Source organism: Camelus ferus, chromosome 19, assembly GCF_009834535.1.
Source record: "Camelus ferus isolate YT-003-E chromosome 19, BCGSAC_Cfer_1.0, whole genome shotgun sequence".
In the NCBI taxonomy this organism is placed as follows: domain Eukaryota; kingdom Metazoa; phylum Chordata; class Mammalia; order Artiodactyla; family Camelidae; genus Camelus; species Camelus ferus.
Window position 1 is genome coordinate 7,045,518 of NC_045714.1, and position 18,321 is coordinate 7,063,838.

The following is an 18,321-nucleotide window of genomic DNA, read 5'->3' on the forward strand; positions in this document are numbered from 1 at the left end:
AGGAATTTCAGGCAAAACTACAAATACACTCTAAACACAAGTACTCATTTAATAAAAAAATTCTTGTCCTCTCACTGAAAGTTTGAGGAAAAAAGAATGAAAAGGAGATCAAACATGTTTATCACCTTTGTCTTTAACTTTGTCATTATAACAGGTGAAATACGCAGTCTCACATTTCTTTTTTTTCCTACTTATAAAATAGTTTTTTTACTATTTTGTTAATTAAACTTACGGTCTGGGGCTTGGGAATATGTATTTTCTTTCTTCCTTTATTACATGTAATCGTCACATGGAGACTTGGGTTCAAATAGAAGTAAATGTAACCATGGGGACTGTTCATTGGGTGAACTTGTCCGGCCGAGACACCCTAATGATGACTCTGAGAGCCACTGTCACATTCTGTTTCCCAAACGTCAGTCACTGAGGTACCACCTTCACCATTTCTGCCACTGTATTCACATAGCATACTTACCTAAATCACCACGTGCCTGGCGTCCCTCTCTATTCTGGCTTTGCCTGAAGCGGTAAAACTCATTCCACAGGTGCTAGTCATATTTTCTCTTAAAACAAACTTCATCTTTCTTTGAATCTAAGATGTTATAGACTGCTAGATGCAGCATTATTTTACATACAGCAACTTTTAAAAAGCCACCGCTTTGACACATTATAATAAAATGCTTTCATACTCTTTGGGTATTTTATACACATACTGATATTCCTTAGAAATGTTGTATTGATTGAATGAATTCTTTTAGACTCCACTGAACATTGACAGGAAATCCAACTTCCTGACCTGTACCTCTTGGGTACCTTTGGCAATGACATCACTCCAGTGTGTGTCAATGAACACCTGGGTTCTATCAGCATTTGGTATTTGAGCAAACTCATGGTTTCCATTTTTCTCAATTGAAACATGAAGGGGGAAGTTAAGTAGCTTCTGTTTAAAGCTGGCCAAAAGATTCTGACAAGTTCCATCTTCACGCCACATCTCTCCAATGCATTAATCAACCACACCTGCCCCTTGTTGAGATGTTTATTGCTCCTGCTTCCTCTGCTCTGCTTGGCTCTTAAAGAGTGGTCCCCAGCCAGCAGCACTAGAGCTTGCCACGGAGGCAGAGTCTCGGGCCCCACCCCAGCTACTGTATCAGAAACTCTTGCGTGGACCCAGCAATCTGTTCTAACAGGCTGCCCACATGATCCTGACACACACTCAAGTCTGAGAACTAATGGTGTAGATGAGGCTTTTCCACGCATCTCAGCAGCACATCTTAACCCAGCTTTGTCTAGTTGAGGGGCTCTGTCTTTCTCCATTGTTGCTTTACAAGAACTGCAGTTGTTCCTCCAACAACAAACATTTGTTTCATTAATATCAAATTGATCCCCTGCTACTGTTACCAGGTATTTCTGGGCATCCAGTTACTTTTCATCTTCAGCCTGAATCATCCTGCAGTATCTCAAAACGTGTTTCAAACAGCAATTAAACTCAATACACACAGTTCTAAAAAAAATGCACAGCTCTACCGAAGTGACAAAGTGACCAGCGACGATCAAGTCTTCACAAGTGCTCAAAGACAATTTTTTTTATGACTGCCTGTTGGCTGACAGTGTGCTCTCATTGCTTCAAAGGTGCACCACCATTTCAGATATGATACAATATATCTTTGAATTGATGAGTCCAGGTTCATTCGCTGCCTATGTGTGGGACCTCAGGCCAGTTATGCAACTTCTCTGAGCCTCAGTTTCCTTGCCTGTGAGTGGGGATAATCCTGGTGTCCCCTTCATAAGGGTGCTGAAAAGTTTACTGAGAGAATCAGTAGCCACAGCTAAGTCTTAATAAATGTCAGCCGCTACAGAGGACCAGAACTGGGCACCAAACTCTCAACAGGAATGGTCAGGATCTAGCGGGGGCCAACTGCCTCTGCTTGCCTGGGACTGAGGGGTCACTCAGGACACAGGACTTTCCATGCTACAACTAGGATGGCTGGTCACACTATCACGACTTCCCAACTTCCTGCTCTACCACTTTTTGAACAAAAAGAAGGCTGGAAGGCGCTGGGGTGGGGAGAGGTTGTGAGAGTGGCCAGATCCCCCCCCGATGGTTCCACTGTGGAGTCCTCATAACCCTCCTGGCAGGTAGGTGAATGCTCCTGAGCCCAGGACTTCCTGCCCGCCTCCCCGGGAGATGGGTGGGGCTCTGTCTCCTAACTGTCCACCTGCCCCTCCACCTTAAGCCTTAGCATCCTTTTCGTGCGGAGTGACGGTAGAGGGGAAACGTGGAAGTATTCCGGATATGAACCTCTGCTCAGACACACATTTCTGCCCCTCTGTAGGTTGCCTTCACATTCTGTTGGTTGCTTCCTTAGATGCACAGAAGTGTGATGTGGTCCCATTTGTCTATTTTTGCCTGTGCTTCTGGCGACTCCGGGAGGTGGCAGAAGCACAGGGAGTCAGGCACCCAACTGCAGGAATCATCTGGGGGTGGGGCTAATCACACACAGTGTGTCACCCCAAGTAGATGGCTCCTAGACCGGAAGGGGTCTGCTCAAGAGCTTGGGCTATTAAGTCTTATCTCCTGAGCCTCAGTTTCCTCACCTGGAGAATGGGGACAATTTCCATTCCTGTCTCCTAGGGCTGTTGTCAGGATTAAGGATCAGGCACGGGAAACATGCTGTCACTGTCCATCGGTTGATTCGGCACCTACCATGTGCCAGGCACTGTTCTAGGTAATAGAAACATCAGGGAGCCAAAGGGACAAAAGTCCCTGCCTTCATGGAGCTGACCCTCAAGTTGGCAGTGGTGCAGGCAATAAATAATTTAAATCTCTATAGCCAAACGCTATGGAGGGAGATAAAGCAGGGAAAGGGTGCAGGGCTGCTGGGGCATGCAAGTGCAAGCAGGGTGATCTGCAAAGCGGTCAGTGAGAAGATGACATTTCAGTCTGGAACGTGGAAGCACATAACTCTGAACAGGTGTCGGGAATTCCACAGCCAACAAAGGGCACTGGGGCATCTAGTACCCCAGTGGTGGGGCCCTCTGGCTGGCTTTATCCAGGTCACTTCCTCCCATCCCTCCCCCACACTCGGCCCCTTTCCAGGACCCCCTGTAAACAGCAGGACCTGCAGATACCTTCAGGGGCTTTGATCTCAGGGGCCACCTCAGTCCTTTCCAGTGTTAGCGTGATTTGATGTTGAAGTCGCTGTTAATTTCAAGGTGTATGTGTGTGTGTCTGTGTGTGTGTGTCTGTGTGGCCTCAGTCCTTTCCAGTGTTACCGTGTGATTTGATGTTGAAGATGTTAATTTCAAGGGTGTGTGTGTGTGTGTGTGTGTGGTCAGACAGACCCGGGACCCACATCTGTCTATGGGGCCTGGACCAAGTCCCTCGTCTGCGGTTCAGTTCTTTCACCAGGAAAATGGGGATGGACGTTAGCCGAGACCTCAGCACTTAGACCTCATTGTTCCAGTCACACTACGCACAGGCTAAGACACACCAAGCTGGGCACACCACCACGCTGGAAAGTTATCAGAGCACAGAGCTGTCGTATCATACTAGGAGAGATGGAGTCACTTGTCTGCCTTCAGATTTGGCAGAAACGGTGGCAGTGGCCTTGGGGGATCTGCATGCCCAGCAGAAGCGAAGGCAGCACGCACAACCCCACGCACCCAGGTCTGCTGAGGGGGGAGGTGCGCAGAGCAGAGGCGTGACTTGTCCCCAGGGCAGAATGTTCTGAAGCCCCTCTTTTCACTGAGAGTGTAGCAAGGGACACCACTTTCTGGGCACATGGGGTGGGGTGGGGGTCTCATTTCTAACTTTCTGCGTGGGCTCAGGGCCTCATCTCCTCCTTGGGCGTGGCTGTTACAATCTAGTCCAGACTTAGTGAGATCAGCCCCCAGTCCTCTGACTCCCAGCAGCGCACAGCCTCACCCCTGCTTTCCCCTGGGTTTCTGCCCGCAGGGCCCTCCCCGGCTCTCCGTGCGCCCGGGGGGTGCATCTGAGATGCGTTTGTTATGTGCAGTCCCAGCCGCAGTGGGGGCGCTTTGGGCGTTTAGTTATTCATGATGTTGCTTAAAAAGCAAGACTGTCCCATGAATTTCATAGGGAACCAAAATCTTTCTCCCTGAGGTTAGGACCCATTGGTGTCTTAGACCCCTTGAGCTTGCATGGGCAAACTGTAGCTCCTTTCCCAAAACTGCTCTTCAAGTAGCTTTCACATCTCCCAATCCACTTTGTTTCTCCCTTCTCTTCTTCAATTAAAAACCTCGATTTTTTTTTATCCTTTTCACTTCTTCCACGCATTTTTTAAATTAAAAATGTATTATTTTTGCAAAACCAAAGTAAACACCAATTGCAGAAAATCTAGCAAGTATAGAAAAAAAAAACCCCGCCCAATGCTGTCCTCACAGGACAATATACCCCCTTGCATGACATCCTCATTAAATGCTGTACTTTTTCTCCACAGCGCTCAGTCTCTACTGTGATTAAATGGTTCTTTGGGAAAGTAATGACCGTCCTCTCCTCCATTTGGTTGGATGAGCAGGTGAGGACAACACCTGTTTCTCTCCATCACTGTCTCCCAGCATCTCACACACAAAACCTGGCAAAGCGCAGGGGCTCAAAGAAAACTGGTTGAATTAATGATGAGCTAAATGCTAATGCATTCTTTTTATATATATTTTTAAAGTATAAAACTGGGATCATGGCTTAAGTCATTTTGTATTCTTTTCTTTTTTTTCTATTAAAGAATTACAGTTTTACTAAACAATTCTGCCATGTGAAAGCCTTTTTGCCATGTTATTATTCACCCAGAACATAATTTAAGACTATATAATATACCACTATTTTGGCTGTCAGTTAAATCAGCCGTTCTCCTTTTGTGGACACTGAGTTGGTTTCTAGGTGTTTGCCTCTATAAATAACACCTATCCAAAAATGTAACTTAGCTCTGGTTTCTCTGGATACCTTCCTATAAGCTGAAAAACTGGGTCAACATGGATTGGTCACTTTATTGCTTGGTGATTCATACTTATATGATCCTTCCAGAAAATCTAAATCAATGTACATTCTCCCCTTCACCTTGGCTACCACACAGACTATTTGACAGGACAAAATGAGGTCATTTTCGTTTAATTCTTTCATAACTGGTGAAGATGAACCCCTTTTTGCCATATTTTATCTACTTGCATACCTGCTTCGTGAACTGCCTGTTCAAGCTATTAGTTTTTTTTTTTTTTTTTGAGTTTTTACTTTTTTCTCATTCACCTGTAAATGGCCTTTATAAATTAAGGATATTCTTTCATTGTCATATATTCGTATCTACTGCTGGTTTCTTCCTGTTCCTTCCAATATTGTCCACGCCTGTGAGTCACATGTAGGGGTCTTGATTCAAATGCAAACTCAGGATTCGCCTCCTGAGAGAAAAGCCACCTCTCTCTCTAAGGAAAAATCGTCTCAGGCTTTTCCCGCGTGTGGAACACACCTTCCCAGGCACATCAGCCCAACTGTCCGCTGTCCCGCGGGAGGAGCCTGCTGCCCCGTTGGAATTCCTGACCCCGCCCCTTCTCTCTGCTGCAGTTGATTGGTCCAGGGCAGACACCGGCACAGAAGCTGGGCCAGTCAGACCCGCTTACCCTGGAACTAGGAACTGGGGCTAAGCCCTTGTAGTTTTGTGCGGACTTTCTTTCTGAGAAACAAGCACCTATGTGCCAGACATGCTGCCACCGATAGATTTCCATCCTTTCTTGCCTTCCTCCTGGTCCGGTGGTTCTCAAAATCGATCATGTACCAGAGATTCTGATGCAGAGATCTGGGTATAGTCTGGGTATATTTATAGCTGTATTTTTTTTTTAAAAAAACAAGTTTTCCAGGTAATTTTTTTTGCATACCAGCATTGAGAATGCCTGCTCTAGACTATTCTAACAGGGCAGTGGCAAGAGTGTGGCTCTCCAGAGGGGCCTTGGGATTGGATTCCACTGCCAAGACCCTCTTCCTTGTCCCTTGCTGCCTCCAAGACAGGGGAACTGGGCACAGGAACTGGGCATGTTACCCATCTTGGCTGATGGGATCTGGAGATTCTGGGGAAGCATTTCCTCTCTGATAAAGGGAAGCTTCCTCTTTCCCCATCCCTGGGCAGGGCTGAGAAGACTTGAGGCTAAAGCAGTAGCCATGAGGACAATCGCCGAGGACAGCGAGAAGATGAAAAGACCTGGGTCTGCCCTGCCCGTTCTCATCCTGAGAGAAGCAACATCTCACAGTCCAGCCCGCTTGTAGTTTAGTGTTGCTAAGAGCAACTGAAAGCATCTGAACTGACCCAAGCCGTCAATCACTGGCTGGTCCAGATTCCCAGGACCCTGCTCAGACCCACCCAGATGGTATCCTCAGGGGAGGGCACCGGGCCTCTGCGTTTTTCACCAAAGCTCCAGGTGGTTCTTTTGAGAAACACCACAACGAGGACTTTACTAAGGGGTGATGTGGTGTGGCCAAGTTACAGACGCTGCAGCCAGGCAGCCTGGCTCTGAGGCCCACCCAGTCCTGCCACTTCACGGCGCTGTCACCTTGGTCAAGTTATTCAACGCCTTTGTGATTTAGCTCATTCTTAGTAAAATGGGGACAATAATTCTGAATACCTAATTTATGTTTTAAAATTTTAATTTTTAATTAAATATAAAATTTATCATTTTTTTTGAAGTATAGCCGGTTTACACTGTTGTGCTAATTTCTGGTGAACAGCATAGTGATTCAGTTATACATATGTACATATATATATATATATTCCATCTCATATTCTTTTTTTAAATTGTAAACTTAAATTCACAACAATTTAAGTAGTGAAAAACTACTTCACACAGAGGACTTAGAAACGTGCGTGGCACATAATAAACACTTCCTACCAATTAGTTGCTATTCTTCTTATTATTGCCAGATCCTCCTGGCAAATTAGTACATAGTCTGTCTTACTAAATTACTCACACACTCAACAACCTTCAATGGCTCCCCAGCTCCTTCAGAACAAAGGCCAGAGCTAAAGCATGGCTTCCTACATTCTCCCTGTGTCACTGAGCTTCCCTACCTGCAGATCAAGTAGGCAGTGCCCCCTTCCCACCATCTTCCTCCCAAATGCCAGGGAGTTTTTCAAGGCCTCTCATACATTCGTTCTCACTCATAACTTTTCCCTCCAGGCTTTCCCCGTAGGGACCAATCTACTCTATTGACTTTTTGCACAAGGCTGTTCTTGTCACAGATGGCTGGGCTTGTATGTGTTACAGCTAAATTCTCCTCCCCTCCGCGTGCGGGCTTGGGGTTTCCTCTCCGGTCCGTTATCTCAGCTCTAGCATGTGGCACAGAACAGTCCCAGAGCTGCCCTCCCCCGGCCCTTACGGCAGGGCAGATGCCAGGCCAGGAACTTCGGGCACCTTAACAAATGTAATCCTTACAGCCGTCCTTTCCTGGGCTCATTCAGTAACTGACTTGCTGAGGGCCTCGGATGTGCCAGGCCTGGTGCTGGAGGGCAGGAATGTAAGACTGATTAGCTCCTGCATGGGGGAGATTCACAGTCTAGTGAACTAGAAATTAAGCCACTACTTTGGAGATCACAGGCTCAACTTTTTTTTTTTAAAAAGGTTTTCAAGATCATTTAGGTGGGCGAGGTCTTCCCTCTCCTGATGACTCTGGCCAAAGACCACCAGAGACACGCCTGCCGTTGAGGGAAAACTCCCACCACAGGAGCCGTGGAGGGTCTCTGGAAGAAGGTGCTAGAAAGGGCTTCGTGTATTATAGGTTTGGGGTTCATGTTAGATGGTTCTGGAGGGAGGGTTCAAGGCCACAGTGGAGGCTGTCAGGAAGCACGGACAAGCGCAGGATTTGTATCTTAGTGAATGTTACTGGGCAGCAGAGGCTAGAGCCGCACCAGCTAAAGCAGCAGCGTCCCTCGGGTTAGCGGGGGAGGAGGGCATGCCTGGTATTCTGTGGCTCAGAGATGATAACGGAGGGGCTTTGTTTGTGTCCTGCTCCCCATGGTCAGAGCGTGGCCCTGTCTCCCGCTGAAGTTCTGTGAAACCCTGATATTCCACAGGGGAACAGCATGGCCTGCCTGGGAGAGCCAGCCAGCCCCCAGCACCACTGGGGCCCAGCTGACGATGCTTCCTGCCTGTTGGAGGGTGCTTTCCTCTCCCTCTGCCGGTGGTCCACAGGCCCGCCCACTCTCCATCACAGCAGATCTGTTGCTGCCTTCGCTGCCACCTCTTGAATCCCGGGAGCATCTGAATTCACTTCTCTGGCTAACTAAAGACTGCTTGATACCAAATAACAAGTTAACTGCAACTGTGATAAGTGCTCGGTGGGGAAGCAGTGAAAAATCTAACCTTGGTGGGGGTGGGAGACAGGGAGAAATCATGGCCAGCTTCTAGGTGGAGGTGAGATTTAATATGGGACCTAAGAGTAGAAATCAACCAGAAGAGGTGGGAAAGATCATTCTGGGTCCAGGGATAATTCAACTAACATCGGCTGTCGGCCTGCCATGAGCCAAGCCCTTTGCAAAAATTTCTGTGTGCTGTTTAATTTTCACCGTCCCCTGATTCGGTAAGCAATGAGAGCTAACCCTGATGGCTCTAAGTGTCTTCTGTGCAGAAGCCCACTGAAGCCTGGCTAGGACCCTGTGAGGTTGGTACCGCCATCACCCCCACCCATTTCTCAGTTGGGGAAACCGAGATACTGAGACCCTAAGTCACGTGCCCAAGGTTACCTGGTTAGCAAGTGCTGCAGCCGGGATTCGAACCCAGGCAGGCTGGCTCAGGACCCCGGACTTGTCACTACCAAACTAAGCGGCCTTTCTATTTATTTTTGCCCCCACTTTAAAAATGGGACACCAAGAGCTCTTTTAACTTGCACTGGTCACATAGCTCCTAAGGCCCTACGCAGCCAAGACTCACACTCAGGGGCCTGATTCCAAAGCCCGTGATTTTAAGTCATAAACTTAGAAAATGCATGTAGGATGTGCTAATTCTTTTCACCAGTATCAGCAGCTAATCCCACTGCTTCTACAGGAAAGTTTTTAAATGCCAAACAATAGGCAGCTTATGAAGCTAGCAAGCAGAGAATAAATTTTACTTTATATACTGGGTCGAAATTTTACTTTACATACATACGAGCTGAGCAAGGAAAAGGGTTGGTTATATCAAGTGCCGAAGAGGGACCAACACCCCTGGATCATGTCTGGGTGGGATCTGCCAGGGTCGGGGGTCGAACTGTGGCCTTGGGCAGAGAAGTGACTCTCCAACTGAGTTGAGACACGCAATCTCCCAGGAGTTTTTTTAGTTTGTTTGCTTTTTAAAAGCCTCTTATTCATCTTTTATTTTTATTTTGGGGGGAGGGAGGTAGTTAATTTGACTTATGTATTTTTCAGAGGAGGTACCAGGGATTGAACCCAGGACCTTGTGCATGCTAAGCATGTGCTCTACCACTGAGCTACACCCTCTCCTCTCTGGGAGTTTGTTAAAAATGCAGATGCCTCAACCCAAGCCTCAGTGACTCAGATTCAGAGATACAGCCCAGGTACCAGTGTCTTTAACAAGCTCCCTGGGGACTGTGGTCCACAGGCAGGTCTGGGGACTGCTTCTAGTGGGACATGGAAGCCCAAAGTTCGGGGGAGTCAGCCCCAGTAAACCAAAATAAATGGTGTAAAAGAAGGGAAAAAGCAAGAGTCCGCTTGTTTTGTGGCAAAGACACAGGAGAAATCAGGAGCAGCTGAGTCAGGCCGAGACAGGGCATCCCACACATCGCACCATGCACCCACCACCTGCTCATTCATCTCTCCATTAATAAAACAGCTGTTTATTGAGCCCAAGTGACTCTGTCCCAGGTCCTCTATGTGGCTTATTGCAGAGTCCTCACAATAACCCAATCATATCAGGCACCTAATTCTATCACCTAATAGTATTACGTACCATTATAACCCCCTTTCACGGGTGAGGAATATGAAGCAGAGAGAGTAAGCGACTTGCCCGCAGTCTAGGTTGGCAGACTGGGATAAAGGCTTGGAGCTCCTATCAACCCAGTGCAGTGGGTGCCACTGGGAGCTGTGTACAAGAGGACTCCAGGCCTGGCCTGACCGTACAGGGCGGTCGACAGCACTGGGGCATGGCCCACAGTAGACATGCTAAGAGAAGGGTGACCGTCTGAGTAGAGAATTAGGGCAGAAGGAGCAGTTATTTGGTGTGGGGTCAGCTTTACTGATGGACGTGAGATTTGGGCAATTGAGTGTTCATGCCCCTAAAGAATAAGTAAGTGCCTAGAATATGGTGCTGGGATCCATGGTGAACAGGAGGGGGGAAGCCCTGACCTCATGGTGCTTATGGGTCAGTGACGGGACAGACCTTAAGTTTGTTCTGCAAACAACCATTTAATTACGGGACCTGTCCTGGTCTGGGAGAACAGTGTGCACGCGGTGGGTGTTGTCAGAGGGGCCCTTTGAGGAAATGCGTTTAAGCCCAGCTCTGATGCGTGCATAAGAATTGTCAGTCCCAGGCAGAGGGAACAACACATACAAAGGCTCTGAGGCATAAGGAAACGTGGCTCATTTGGAAGACAGAAAGGAGATCGCAGCTATGGTAATTCAGAGGGTAAGGGAGTGTCCTGAGAGGAAGCCAGATTCTCTCTGTGTAGACTGTCCTGAACCTTAAAGTTCTGAGGTTGACTTGGCATCAGCCAGGTAAAGGCAGGAAAGGTATTTCAGGCAGAGGGAACAGCATAAGCGAAGGCTCAGAACCCAGAAAGATGCAAAGGCCATAGACAAAGTGTGGCCCTTGAACCCTCCTCACACAGGGCCCTCGTGTCACAGGCTTCACACCCGGTGTGTGGCGTTACTGGGAGTTTGTTTCCGAGGACAGGGAACCGAACACGAAGTCTTCAGGCAGAAGACCACTAGGGTAAGGGCCAAAGTGCTGAAGTCCCAGGACTGTCTTGAACCTGTGGTGGGACCCTGGCCATGTCTCATGCCCACCTGCAGCTTTACTTTGTCCAGCTGTCAAATGAGAAGGTTATACCAGGACCAACTCTAAGGCAGTATTCAGTTTTAACATTTTCTTGGTGACTTTCTCTAAGATGAGAATTAAGATAATCGCAAGAGAAAGTGGGAAGATGTCAACGTAATCTTACTGCAGTTTCTGAGGTGATCAATTATATTTCAATGCTTAAAAAATTCAGCAGAAACATGTTGGATGCATTAAAGAAACCGCAAAACCTTGCTTATTTTGCCAAAAAATTCGCATACCACATCAATATACGACTGACAAGGTGAAAGCTGGTACCCCCACTTCAGATGTCCTCTGCTCCGCAGCCCCAGATTAACTACTTGGTAAACACTGAGAACAGGCTAGAAGTTGCTGGTGGGCTCAGTCAGGCTCACAGATGTGTTTTGCTTGGTCAACAAAGTTTTAAAACTTGGGGAATTTTACATTTTTCAGTTTCTCAGACAAACCCAAATTTCTAACCAACTGGATCTGAAGAGTAGCTTTCTCCACTTTACCACAGTCCCCACCATTCCCTGATACCTTGTGCACAGCTTACTTCTCTCATTAACATTGCCTGCTTCATTCCCGTTCTAGAAGCTTTCTGTGAATATAATACCATGTGTGTACACGTATGTGTGTTTTTTCACACTCACCTTGAGAATCTATGTCTGTACACAGATCTAGTGCCCCTTTTCAAAGCTAAGTCATATTCCTTTGTCTGAATGTATTCATTTAATAAATTGTTAGATTACCATTCATTATTCATATCTGGTATTTATTCATCTAATTTCCTCCTGACATATACATACAAAGGTTCCATTGTCTTTATAGTATATACTGTAAGCAAATGAACTTGCACACTTGTTTATCAGGTTTTATAGGATAAATACCTAGAAGTGGACTTGCTGGGTATATGTGTTTCTGTACATTTTAAAATTTGAAAAGATTTTAAATGTAAGATTTAAAGTTTGAAAGATACCACAAAATTGCCCAGGTTACATGAATTTACATCTCCAGAAAGGAAAGGAAAGTGGTACGTTGGCCCTAAGCCTTCTTTTGATTTGCATTTCTTTAATTACCAAGGCAATGACATATCCTTTTATGGTTAGCAGCTCTTGAATATCATCTGCTGCCCTTGGCTGACTTTTCCACTTGGTTCTTTTATTGGTTTTTAGGAGTTCTTTATATATGAGGGACAAGTCATGTATGTGCTGCAATTTTTTTCCCCTAGTTATTTGTCTTTAGATTTTTTTATACACTGTTTTAACTTTGGAAAAATAGTAACTTTATTTGCAGCCACATAACATAATTCTTTTTCTTTTGGGGGAAGGATCCCACAACTTGTCTTCCTTGACGGGCACAGTTTTAATAAACGTATTTTTTAAATTAAAAATCAGCTAGGGAATACATTCTCCATTTCCCCACGGGATCCAGCAGTGTCTTTACTATCTCATAAATGGGTTACTTTCTGTTTTTAAAGTTATCTGCCTGGTCCCTTAAGGCAGATCATATAGGTGTAAGTAGGAGGGGAGTGTGTGTACATGTGTGTTTCTGTATGTGTATAATTTTTACTCTAGAACTTTTACAGTTTCATTGTGTAGATTTAAATTTTGGATCCATCTGAACCTTATTTTGGACACAACCGAGAACTAGGATGTACTTTTCTGTTTTCCTGTTGGTAGCACAGGGGAGGGGAGGCATCAATGTGTGTTTATAGATTTAACAATTTTTTAAAAATCACTGTTTTGTCCCTTTACACAAATAACGCAAATTCAGGAATCACATACATATTCCCATCACCCAAAATACTTTTCCCTTTTTATCATTTCTTGCAAGTATTTTTTTCTTAGTATATAGGTTTTTGTTTTAGAAACTTGATTTTTGTCTGTTTTTGTTTATCACATGACAACAATTTATAACTGCTACCACTTAATGCTTTAACCCAGCAGCTCCCAAACCTGGCTGGGCAGCTGGCTTCCCAGCGGAGCTTGTTAAAAATAATGAATTTCAGCAACCCTCAGTGGTGGGCCCTGGGTATCTGTATTTTTAAGAAGCTCTGCAGAGGCGTTTGGGACACAGGTTAACTCTAAGTGACTTCCTCTCACCCCCCAGCCATACCTGTGATCGTCTGGGTCTCCGAGGTGATGGTTCGTGTGGTGGTCTGCGTCTGGGTGGCAGGCACCGTTTCCTCTGATACAAACTGGACGGTGCTAGGCACTGCCCCGGCCGTGCTGGTCAGCTGGCAGCCACTTTGCTTAGTGAGCGACAAAGGTGTCCAGGTTGTTAAACTGCTGCTTGCAGATGCCACAGATGTGGATGTCGGGAGTCAGCTCAACCAGCACTGTTGTGCCACCTGGAACTCCATGGGACAAAGGGAAAGTCACGGATGAATTCCAAATAGCCTGAAATTACTACACAAACCAGATTCATGGTAGGAAAAAGGACATGGTGGCAGGCATGACTAGTTACTGGCCCAATATCCATTCGACTCCCCTCTTCTTCCTTGCAAACAGGATCCCAGTTCTGACCCAGCAGCAATGTACCCAGACCCAAGTGGTGCTCCTGATTATTGCCCACAGGGGCACTAGTGGCATTTTGATGCAAGAGAGTTTTTCAACGTGCAGCGTTCTGCACTGCACTTCAAAGGATCAGCAGGCATCTCCTGTTCTAATTAAATGGTAGTTGTACTTCCCAGTCATTATGAAAGCCAATGCCCCCACTTTCCCAACCCCCTCCACCATCATGAGAACCACTCGTCTAAATAATCTTGGTCCCCTACATACTTGGGAACCCCTCTAGCACAATGCTAGAGGAGCTTCTGGGAAAAGTGTGGCTTTGTGATAAAAAAGGAGCTGATATGGTTGGGACTGTCCCCCTCTTCTTCTGGCCTTGAAAGCAGTTGTGATGCCAGGGGCTTTTGCAGCCATGTTGTAACCATGAGGTAAATGCTAAGATCCCTACAGAAGCTTACTTCACTGATTCCCCGAATCAACCTTGGAATCAAATAAGTCCAGAATTTTCATGAGGCCAGTATAGTTGACTTTTGTTACTTGTAGCCAAAATTCATTCCTAACTGAGAGAGACATTATTTCTTAATAGTAATAATACCAAGAGTTAATACTGTGTTAACATTTGCAAAGCACTTACCACAGTCCTGGCACTATATTAGAAAGTGCTATATAAATGTTTGTTAAATAAAGAAATACAGTTAATAAGTCTCTAATATGACTACCTTAATTTTTATTTTAAAATCTTTGTTTGCCTCATTACAAGTAAAGTCATGTTTATAACAGAAAATTTGGAAGAGAAGAAGCTGGGAGGGAAATCACTTATGTGTACCATGAATATTACAAAATATTTCTTTCCATTCATTTTCAATTAAAAATTATTTTCCATTAAAATTGTTTGAGATCATAATGTGTTGTAATTTAATCTTTCCCCCACATAATACTGCATAAGTATTGTGCTACATCACTAAAATCTCTTTATAAATATAATTATTTAATGACAGCACATTATTCCATGTTTTCCATGCCTCATAATTTCTCAGTAACTATAAGGTCTTCATATTATTTCCAATTTTCCCCAAGTCTAAATAGTATGAGAACTACCTTTGTGCATATATAGTTGGCATCCATGCATCATAATTTTATGAAAATTTCTAGAATCTGAGCATTATATCCAATTTCCCCCTTCCAACCAAGACATCTCTGTGTGGAAATACCATTTGGTTGACTTGCTAAGAAGAGGTGCTCTGGGCTGAGCATGGTAATGTTTTATAAGCCATCTTGCAGACCACCCTGTGCACTTAAGTACTTTGAAATTAATGGATGGAAGGAATGGACCCTTTTCTTCTCCTCTGAAACACCACCTTCCTGTGCCCACGGGATTAACAGGAAGATAAGAAACCAAGAGATGTAGCGTGTTGCATCGCTGAGGACTCTTTAATGGTCAAATAATACTGATGCCCAGGATGAAACGGGGAGAGGGTTCTGCCTCCTAGGATGGTTATGAGGATTAAATGAGTTGGTCCTTGTGAAAGGCCAGCACGGGGATTGCCACCCCCCAGCATGTCACCTGGTGGGCTTATCACTGAAGTGCCCTATTTGAATTTGAAAGTATCCCCTCTGTAAATCTGTAATGAGAATTAACTGAGACCAAATAAAAAAACAAGGGCAGTCTGTGCTCACCTCAACAAAAAGAATTCCTTTATCTCTGCAAAGTTCTCCAAACCGGTCTTGGCATCAGAACAACGGGGGTGGGGGGTGGGGGTGGGGTGTTTAAACAGACATATCTGAGCCCCACTTCGGAGACAGAGTCATAATGGAGGAGGGGTACATGGGGGCTGGGGTTCCGGGAAATCTGTGCTTTTCTCAAGTTATGCGAGGAATACATAGCCAAGTTTGGGAGCCAACGTCTCCAAAATTGTTAACAGTAACAGCTAACAAGCTATGTGCTTACTATGTGCCAGGTGTCTGCAAACCCCTGAGCCAGGGGTTCTCAAACTTTACGTGCATCCGGATCGCCAGGGTAAGGAGGGCAGATCCCCCTCCTTCCCTCAACCCCAGCCCCTCACCTAATGGGTGGGGCCCAGAGAGGTTTTTTGCTTTTTTGCTTTTTGTTTTTAAATAAGCGCTTCAGCTCCCAGGTGGCTGGTTTGCGCTCAGTCCCTGGACCAGACTTTGGGAAACAATGTGCCGGACGAAACCACGGGCTTGAAAAAGGCTGCTGTCCTCAACAAGAAAATAAAAATGAACCCCAAACTCTAAGCAAACGACCACGGCCCCGTTCCCTATTGAGATCTCCACCTTTAATGTGCAAAAGGCTTTGCAGTAAGCCGGCAAGCCCAGCCGGCAAGACCTCGTTAAATCTTAGGAGCTCCAGAAAGATTTGGGGCCACTGAGGCAGAAGTTTTCCCATCAGCGTTGCCGCGGTTACCCCAAATCCACCTTCAAACTCCACCGGGGGGCGGGGAAAACCCCGAGGGGGTGGCGATTGTCTGAACGGCATTCCCTCCCCCACCGTTCCCTTCCAACTGGTCTTTCGAGGCTGCAGAGCGCCCCCCGCCTTGCGCTGGGTTGGGCGCCCCCACCCCAAGCCCACTCCGGCGCCTCCTGTACTGCGCGCCCGCCGCGGTCCCCGAGACGCCGGCTCCGGGCCGTCACCCCGATTTCGGGGCCCCGGGCCTGCTCGCTGCGTCGCAGACGTGCTTGGGCCCGGGCCCCGGAGCGCGCACTGGGCCCCGGAGCGCGCACTGCGCCCGGAAAAGCACTTACTTTGCACCGAGCCCGGAAAGCTCTCGCCCTCGCTGCTCGCGTTCATGGCCGCAGACTGGGAGGTCCCCGGCCGGCCGGGGTGCCAGGGTAGGGGGCGCGGGTCTACATGGTGCAAGGACTTTTCCTTTTATTTTTCCACACCCCCCAGCCTTCCTTCTCCCAACTCTGCGAGGCGGGGAGGACGGATGTAAAGCAAGCTCCACTTCCGCTGCCTAGAGGGCGCTGGCCGGGCCCGGCCGCCCCAACCTGGCTTCGCTTCAGCGGCTCCCAGGGGAAGCAGCGGGCCAATCCCGATGCCCAGGCCGCGCGGCCCCGCACCCGCGGAATCCCCCGGGGTTCGGCTGGTGCACACGCGTCCCAGCGAGTTGGGCGACCGCGGGCGAGAGATGCGCCCCCCGGGCTGCAGCAGCCGGCGTCCTGCCCGCACCGCTGCTATCTGGGCCGGCGCGTCTGGCCTCCGGGTTCTGGCGCCTCTGCACCTGCCCCTTGGGCGTTTGGTCCCCACGGCGGCCGGGCAGCCTCGTCAATCCCGGGTCGCCCGGGAGGTTTGCAAGAGGACCGAGTCGGGGTTCAGTTGGGGGTGTGCGCGGGGCCCGGCGGGCTTGGGAGAAACCTCGGCTGAGCGTCAGCACCCCTCAAATCAGCAGAGCGCTGGGCGGGTCCCCTGCCCAGCTGGTGGAATAAAGAGGACCGTGATCACGTGCATGGGTAACAGCTGGGATGAATCGCTGTAGCGCCCCCCTACCCCCGCCCCGGGTCTGCCAACCTTTTTGTGCATCTCAGTCACCTGGAGAGCTTGTTAGAATATGGACTGCTGGGCCCACCCCAGAGTTTCTGATTCAGTGGGTCTGGGGTGAGGCCCAAGGGTGCGCATTTCTAAATTACAAGGTGAAGCTCCTAATGCTGGCTGACACTGCCCTCCCTGATGTCACCACTTGCCTGGCTCCATCTCCTACTATTTCCTTCTCTCTGGTGTCAGCCCCACACACTCTCCAGCTTCAAGGCTTTTGTGCTTACTGTTCCCTTGGTGTCCACCTGCCACCCTCCCTAACGCCTTCACGTCTAGATTTCAAATTCACATTCTTAGAGAGGCCTTCCTTGGCTAGCCCGTTCTAATACTGCAGCTTCCTCCTCCCCACCCGGTGGCTCCCTGTTTCCTGCTGGTCTGCTTTATCTTCCTTCTTAGAACTTAACAAATCCAACATTGTGTATCTGGAGTGTCTCTATCTGTCCATCCATCCATCTAGCTATGTATCTGTCTATAGACATAGATGGTAATTTACTTGTTTATTTCCTGTTTTCCCTTTCGCTTATATTCAATAATTCCCCATGAAAGTGGGATTTAAAAAAAAACAAATCTCTTTACTTCACTGAAGCATCCATCCCCAGCGACCTGGCCAAGTGCTTGGCACATAGTAGGCCCTTGGTAGATAGGGCTTGTACAACTAATAGAATTATCCTACTGCTTTCATTAAGGGTTTGTTTACCCGTCCTGCAGCTATACTCCTGTTCGCAGTGGGCCAGGCACTGTACTCGCCCCTGGAGGTATAAGGGTGATCCACACTATTTGGTGCCTGCTCTAACACAACTGGGCTAGTGGCTAGCGATGCAGTCAACACTAAATAATCAGATCAGCAGTGTAATTTCTTAGTAGTGATATGATCTCAGAAGACATAACACCAGGATGTGATAGTGGCTTCGGGAATGGTCAAGGAAGCCTGTCTGAGCAGGTAATATTTGAATGAGGTGGCGGGGCGGGGGGCCTGAGGAACTGGCAGGAGCAAGAGCCCCGAGACAGGAATGAGCTAATGGGAACCGGCCATTGCCCACCAGTCCCACTGCAAGTCTTGTCATTGTGTTCCCCACCCCCCCCTCGGCGTTCCTCAGGTCAGCCACACCTGCCTCCTTGCTATTGTTCAAACCCACCCTCCTCTCCCAGCTCCAGGAGCTCTGCATCGGCTCCTCCCTCCGCCTGGATTACTTCCTCCTGGTCTTTGCAGGACTGGCTTCTTTCTATGATCCAGGGCCAAATGGAATGCCACCT

At 47.5% G+C, this 18,321-nt stretch overlaps 1 protein-coding gene across 1 annotated transcript in view; it reads right to left on the bottom strand.

The window, feature by feature from the left end:
- The window catches only part of ZFP64 (ZFP64 zinc finger protein), a 67,251-nt gene extending 50,351 nt beyond the window's left edge, over window positions 1-16,900 (bottom strand). Inside the window, 3 exon segments of the mRNA XM_032461389.1 lie at window positions 13,120-13,258; window positions 13,260-13,360; window positions 16,278-16,900. Of these exon segments, the coding sequence (XP_032317280.1) occupies window positions 13,120-13,258; window positions 13,260-13,360; window positions 16,278-16,323 (286 nt within the window). The 5' untranslated portion in view covers window positions 16,324-16,900.
- Window positions 16,901-18,321: the final 1,421 nt, after the last annotated feature.